This window comes from Malania oleifera, chromosome 5 (genome assembly GCF_029873635.1).
Source record: "Malania oleifera isolate guangnan ecotype guangnan chromosome 5, ASM2987363v1, whole genome shotgun sequence".
In the NCBI taxonomy this organism is placed as follows: domain Eukaryota; kingdom Viridiplantae; phylum Streptophyta; class Magnoliopsida; order Santalales; family Ximeniaceae; genus Malania; species Malania oleifera.
The window spans coordinates 35759712-35767362 of record NC_080421.1 but is presented as its reverse complement, the minus strand read 5'-3'; the positions used below and the strand labels follow the sequence as shown (position 1 = coordinate 35767362).

The following is a 7651-nucleotide window of genomic DNA, read 5'->3' as shown; positions in this document are numbered from 1 at the left end:
GGTTTCCCTGAAACCGCCAATGGTTTTGCCAAGTCCAAAGAAACAGTTGATTTTTTTTTTGTGTTGTTACATCGATTATTTAGTCTCAGTTTCAAACCGTCACGGTTTGGCCCAGTTACTTAGCATTGGTTTTCAAATTTTAAATTGGGAAGTTGGATAGGTTGGGTTTCAGAAGGAAAACCTCTAGGAAAGTTATATATAGATATTGTATGATGCAACTCATTATTAAGTGCTGCATGGTGAGATTGTTTATTTTCGCTGCGCATTAATTTGCACAACTAGTTCTACTGTGATCCCTAAACCATCATCACAAATTATTAACCTTTCTTCAACAAGAACCTTCGAACTGAACATTCATCCCTATGTTCGAAATATTACTTAAGTTAAGGACAGGTTAATTCTAGCAACACTAGTTGAGCAATTTAGAAACCATTTATGTTATGATGATTGAGTCAACTTATGGTTTAGCATTGCTACATCTCATGAACACTACCTTTGATCAATCCCCAATCTTCTACATTCATTAAAGCAGACTAAATTGCTTGAGCTCTTCACCTTTCTTTAGATCAATGGTGAACATTGCATATCACTAACACGAAACAAGTTTCATACAAGAAAATAGTAGCATCGCGGCTGTACTATAAGTTTTCAAGTACCTCACCAATGACCATGTTCCATATGCATCACAATTATTCTCATCAAACAAGTACCACACCAATGACCATGTTCCATATGCATCACAATTATTCTCATCAAACACCCAAAGGAGAGAGAGAGGTGGAAGAGGGTGGGGGAAGGGGGGGGGGGTGGGATCAACAACCCACAACATTGACTTAAGCTTGGAACCTATAACTTTCCAGTGTTGCTTCTGGGTCACCACCCTTGGCTATATAAGTGCTGCGAAAATTGTTGTATTTGAAGGCTTTATAGACTGGTGGATTGCAACTATTAACCAAAGCTTTTGCAGGTTCCACAACACAATCATCTGAAGGAGCAAGGATGGTGACAATGGATGTCCGAGCATTAGCGGCATTTGTCACCGCTCGATGCATGACACTTGCTAACTTCCCATTACTTATAACCTGCATCCATGTCAATTAGAGTTTGAGATGCTTAAGAATAACGCCTAAGTACTATAAAATATTCAACCAAACATGAAGCAGTGGCCACACACAGGCTAATGTAATCCCCCAATGGGAAATCTAACTGTTAATCTTTCAAAGCAAGATCTGATTGATATGTACCTGTAATTGGAGCCCTACGTTCACCACGAATGAATTAGGAAGAGGCTCAACACCCACCCATTGTCCATCCTTAAACACTTGAAGCCCATGCACATCTCCTTGGAGAAGAATGTTTATGAGGTTAGGGTCACTGTGCTTAGGTACTCCTAGAGTTAAACTTGGGTCAGGGCAAGGCGGGTAATGATTCACTAAGAATGTTTGACTTTTGCTCAGCTCACCTCCAAAATACCCAAATTCTAGCCCGAGTCCTTCACAAATCATATCCAAAATCCTCAACCCCAACTTCTCCACTTCCACTGAATATCTGCCAACAACCTCCCTGAAAATTTACTTTAAACGGAAAAAATTCAGGATTTCTTTTTATTAGATTGATGAATAGTGTTCTAATATGAAATAATAAGTAAATCGCAGTGGTGTAACCACGACTTATGAACATAGAATTGGGGGTTTGGATTCAGACTTGACTTTTCTGTTCAAATTTGAAATTGTATTTTTATTCAATCAGACATGACTCCAAATCCGAACTCATGAAAAATTTCGTGTTCCTAATGATGATGATGATGTGAAGTTAATTTTACCGGTAGCCTACTGGCTTTTCAGGCCAAAACTGCATCCAATCATCGACTGGGTGACAAGGGTGTCTCAGACTATCTCTCCAATAATGAACCTTTTCTTTGGCATAGCCATAGCTGCTTGTGTACAGCCTGGAGCTTTTGTTGGTATCATCTGAGTAGAAGCCTGCTCTATCTTCAATAGGCATGTCAAAAAATTCCTTGGCCATGCTCATCACAGCATCTGTCAAATCTCCTGCAACTCCATGGTTGATCACCTGTTTGCATCATTTGAAGGATCCATATTTCAAAACATTACTAAATTAGTAATGGCTGTCCATGAAATATCTTTTCAAGAAAAGAAAACCTTGGATCAATGGTAAGGTTCTTCTTTTGTGACCAGTTGGTCATTGATTCAAATTGGGGAAACTGTCTCTCTACATAAATGCGGAGGAAAGGTAGCATGCACTATGACTACCCTATCTCCGCCCTCACAAAGCAGTGAGCCTTGCAGTCCAGACAAAATTGAACCCTAAGATCATCTAGAGGGGAAAAAAAAATAGTGAAATATGACCTGAAAGAATCCGAATTCCTGGCTGGCTTTCAAAATTTGCTGAACTATATCGTCTCGATGATCATGATCTGCTGATTTTCCAAGATCAATAACTGGAACTGCCTTGCATGGAGGATGAATGAACTTCCCAGGTCTCTCTTCTGGTGGGAAAACATAATTTTCTGGCAAGGATTGGCCATTAGACCAGCTAGAAACAAGCGTCTCCATTTTCAAACCTTCCAAGAAAATCAACTAATGGTGTATGAAGTGTGGACCAAAGAGGTCGCGTAATTGCTTGCACGCTTGTTCGATACAATCAGCCTCATAGACAGGTTTATATTCTAACCCTTCAGAAGGAAACCAGTTCGCCATCTTTCTTATTGAAACCAAATAATTGCTAGTGAATTTGACATTATCAATATTGAAACCACAACGTCATTTTTAACTATATGTATACACAACAGCAATTATAACCTAAAGGCTAAAGGATGATGACTTGACAGCAGACTGGGCAAGTGATAAAATAGTAGTTTTTTTGTCGTTCATTTTCCACTAGGTGCATGTTGAGAGTGATAGGTTTATCTATGTGATATTTGCGGGAGAGTTTAGGAAAGAAAAGGAAAAGAAAATAATTTCATCATATGTATATATATATATTTTTAAATTAATAGTATTACATTGAATTTGTTTAATATAATTAAAAATTAAGAAAAATAATATGTTAATATTGTATAAAATTAAAATTTTGTTCATTGATTTAGCATATGTTCATTTTCTTTCTCACTTTCTTTGATAATCAAACATTGAAAAAGTGTATTTTTTCATATTTTTCTTTCGCTAATTTTTGTAAATTCTTAATGAAGCCTAAAAAAGAAAGGGGAAAAAATAGAGCAAAAGGATAAAGAAAAAGAAAGAAAGAGGCCGGTGAGTTTTCTTGGCGATTTCCCATGCAATTATTGTTGTTGAGTGGTTATATTTTCTCTTGGTGTGAAAATCAAAGAGTTGTGTTGTTCTAGCGACTCTAAACATCGTACTTTGGGAGCCAAAGTAGTTTTTCTTCACCATTTCTACATCCTTGAGCCAATAGATTTGAAAAAAAATTTTGACAAAATTTCAGTATGTTACTCCACAAATATTCTCATTTTTTGGCTGCCAAAATCTACCCCATGAGACCTTTTTTTGGTATATTTGTTGATATCCACCCTAAGATGAAAAATATTATTGTTATCCTAGAGTTTGCACACTCTTAATAATCAGATATATCGTTAATTGATAATCTTTAGTTCGGTTATAAATATTTGTACTTATAATCCAATTATTGATATAGAGGAAGATTTACAGGACTTCAGTCTTGTGGATTTTTTAAATCTAGCTTTCAAAGGTTTTTTCTTAATAATCAGATATATCGTTAATTGATAATCTTTAGTTTGGTTATAAATATTTGTACTTGTAATCCAATTATTGATATAGAGGAAGATTTATAGGACTTCAGTCTTGTGGATTTTTTAAATCCAGCTTTTAAAGGTTTTTTCACGTAAAATTGTGTCGAATTTTTTTATCAAGTTTTTCAGAAGATTTTTCATGTAAAATTGTGTCAACACATGCAGACTAGGGATCAGATGCCTCGATAGGGATAACAATCTAAAAATGATTTAATGACCTTGATTCACTTTTTTAAGATTCTACGAAATTGCCACTAATATTTTATTTACCTGGATGCGGTTAGTTTACTTAATTACTATCAATTAATTAGTTTCTAAGTTAAACTTATATTCAAGGAATGGATAGTCATGGTCTGCGTAATCAAAGCCCAGTTCAAGAATATGATTATGCGAATGGAAGGTACAACCCCCCCCCCCTCCTACAAAGAGTACTTAATTAGCATAAGATTATCTTTGAAATTAACCTGTCAAAACTTTGATTCTTTTTTTTTTTTAGTATTTATCGCCTTTTAAATATTAGACAACTACGCACAAAAGTTGCTCTTACCTCAAAAGTCACCAAAGCATACACAACATACAACTATGGGATATTTCGTTAGATTAATTTTAACATGTGAGGGTGTTTTTAGTGAGATACACCCATCCATTAAATATTGAGGTGATCGCACACAAATCAAAAACTATCTTCACTTCAAGATTTCTAAAGGCACGCGCAAAACATAACCTTAAGATCTGTCATCGAATTGGTTATTTTAAGGTTAGTATCCTACATAAACATATAAGCATGGACTCGTAAAAACATCAACATAATCATAGAAAACATGAGATAGAAACATACCTTAGCTAGCACATATAAGCATGATTATATAATCATAACAATTGCCCAAAAGATATGACGAATAAGTTAATTCCTTATTTCAAAAGGTATAATATATTGAGTGATGTGTTAAAGGAAACGAACATTTCAAATGTCTTCCTAAACTTAAAAAGACCAAATTTTCTAAACCCAAGTAAGAAAAAAAGTAAAGAAGCCAACATTCCATTCTTTCTGAAGGAAACATCTTGATTTTTACTTATTTCTAGTTTTATACTTTTTAGAAACTCAATTTATACTAAAGGGAACAGAGAAGGGTCTAAGTCATTCTAGAAACCACAAAAAGAAAAACTCCAATTTTTTTTTTCTTTAATTTTCCTACAATTTTATGAATTCTTTATGATTTTTTAATATTTTTTTCTGAAAAATTTAAAAATACAAGATAAAATCTGCACGAAGTAATAACCATGTAAAACCCTAATTAAGAGAACACCAAATTAAAGAGAAAAACAAAAAGCCTACTCCGCACTGTTGGTAATTTATAGTTTTAGGTAAAATGCAGGTATTGTAGTAATAATAATAATAATAATAATAATAATAATAATAATAATAATAATAATAATAATAATAATAATAATAGTCCAAAATAAGAAAGATAATAATAACATTAATTAAAGTTATTACCCAAAAAAGACTCCAAAATAAATAAATAAAAAGACTTTTTTCCTAAATTTTTACATATTTTTTGAGATTTTTATGGACTTTAATAATTTAAAAGCAATAAAAATAAAAAGATAATACACACACACACACACAGACATATATATATTCGCACATACGAAAGAGTACCACTGGTTGACCAATCCAGCTCAACCGGGTAACTAGTTTGAGCTTTCCAAATATAGGCAAGTGCGGTTGTCTTCTTCTTTGACCTAGGATTTCTATGAAACTCTTGCGCATTGCAGCAATGTCGTAGTCTCATTTGTCGCCTTTGTGAGCCACCATGGTTGATTGTTGGAGCCCTATTAACGTCAATTTCTCTCCAAAAGCTCAATGGTATACATTTCTTCTTCTTCTTCTTCTTCTTCTTCTTCTCCATGCTCTCTCCTTCATTCTCTTTCTTCTTTTTAGTTTCTCTTTTCTATTTTTTTCTCTCATTCTCTCTTCTTATTTTCAACTTTCAGTAATCCACCAAAATAGAGGCATCAAACATGTTTTACCCTTAAAAAAATCATAGCTTTAATCTAAGCATAGAGGATTTATGAATTTCAATGAAAATTTCTTGGTTTAAGACAAACATGAAATAAAAATTGCAACTTTAACACAAGCATGGAATGAACATTGCAACTTTAACACAAGCATGGAATAAAGATTGCAATTTTAATTTAAGCATGAAATGAGAATTGCAACTTTAACACAAAAATGTAATAAAGGTTGTCATTTTAATACAAGAAAGGCAATATTTAAGAACGCTTCAGTCTCATGCTTTGAACATGCAAAGATACCTAAGAACCTAAAGGAGATCAAGACTTGTACCTTGTTTTTCTGCACTTGAAGGACAAGAATACCATGAGCCAAATAATAGTTAGGAGAAACAAGAAATAATAGGCTTTCTTCCTCCTCCCCCTTTTCAGCGTACTCTCTCCGGCCTTGAATGTATGCCTCCCTTCTCAATGTATTTTCAAGTGAACTCCTCAAACCCTCAATGTTCAAGCTTTTTCCAGAAAGCAGTAGAAGAATCCCCTTCCATGATGTGGTACAGCACATCATCGACCAAACACAATCTGATAGTAGCCAAAGCCTTTGCTGCCAATTCCTTCCAATTTGTGTCATCCATGCCTTTCGATTGAACTCCGTATAACGCCTTCACCATACGTTGCTGCAATAACAGATCCTGTACCCTAATCGAAGTTTCTAGTTTCATCAAATTTGAAAACATCAAATTTTACGGACGAAATTCCAGAGGCCATTACAACAATGCTCTAATACTAATTTGTTGTAGAAATTGAATTATATAGCAAAATATAGGATCAAACAATTGCAGCACTTAATGGTAAAATATATAGAAATGACAATCACAATGACTGTAACGAAAGGAATAGCAAAGACACAATGAATTACGTGGTTCGGCAATGCCTACATTCATGGGAGCAATCGGTAATTTTATTACTATCTTGTGTCAAAGACACTAATACCCATAACAAATACATCATAAAAAACATATAAATAGAGTTCCCGGAGGCTTTCCCTCCAAGCCCCAACCAACATAACGTCCCTTATTTAAATTTTGAAATTTTTTCTAGGTTCCCAAGCCAAACCGTTGACTGATTGTAGCCATACCGTCAACGTTTCAAACAAAGAACAAAAACTCTCAGACACTAGGCCAAACCGTCGACAGTTATTGGGCTACTGTCGATGGTTTCCCCTGCTACATCTTGATTTCCATCACGTTTTCTCTATGTGCATGTCTTCCACTCGGTATGTGAGCCACATATTACAACACCTTCCTCCATTGAGATTTAGAGGAAGAAGTATATATGACATGACTCCACCACCAGGTCTTTGTCGATAAAGGAAGAAGCTCGTATGTTGACTGCATAAAACTCTTTATGGGCTTAAACAAGCTCCTCGAAATTGGTTTGTAAAATTTTCTCATGCTATCAAGAAGGTTGGCTTTGTTCAATCACATTTAGATTGTTCATTTTTTTGTGAAGACTAAAGGCTCATCTACAACTATGGTGCTTATCTAGGTAGATGGCATAGTGAAAATTGGAAACGATGCAGCTTCTATACACAACCTCAAACAATTTCTTCACCAATAATTTTAGATTAAAGATCTTGGTCTCCTTAAGTATTTTCTTGGGTTCAAAGTTGCAAGGTCCAAAGCAGGTATTGTAATATCTCAACGAATTTATACTTTAGAGATCATAGATGATGTTGGATACTTGGGTGCTCAACAATCAAACTTTCTCGTGGAGATGAATCTAAAGCTCACAAATCACCAAGGTGATCTAGCTTGCTACAAGAGGTTAGTTGGACAACTAATC

General features: G+C 34.6%; 1 protein-coding gene across 1 annotated transcript; it reads right to left on the bottom strand.

Annotated features, from left to right (window-relative positions):
- Positions 1-556: 556 nt before the first annotated feature.
- On the bottom strand, positions 557-2813 carry LOC131154911 (hyoscyamine 6-dioxygenase-like). The gene is made up of 4 exons (XM_058107737.1): positions 2370-2813; positions 1823-2073; positions 1245-1563; positions 557-1082 (listed from the first exon to the last, which is right to left on the bottom strand). Exons 1-4 carry the CDS (start codon positions 2574-2576, stop codon positions 834-836), a joined length of 1026 nt encoding a protein of 341 aa, XP_057963720.1. The 5' UTR covers positions 2577-2813; the 3' UTR covers positions 557-833.
- Positions 2814-7651: the final 4838 nt, after the last annotated feature.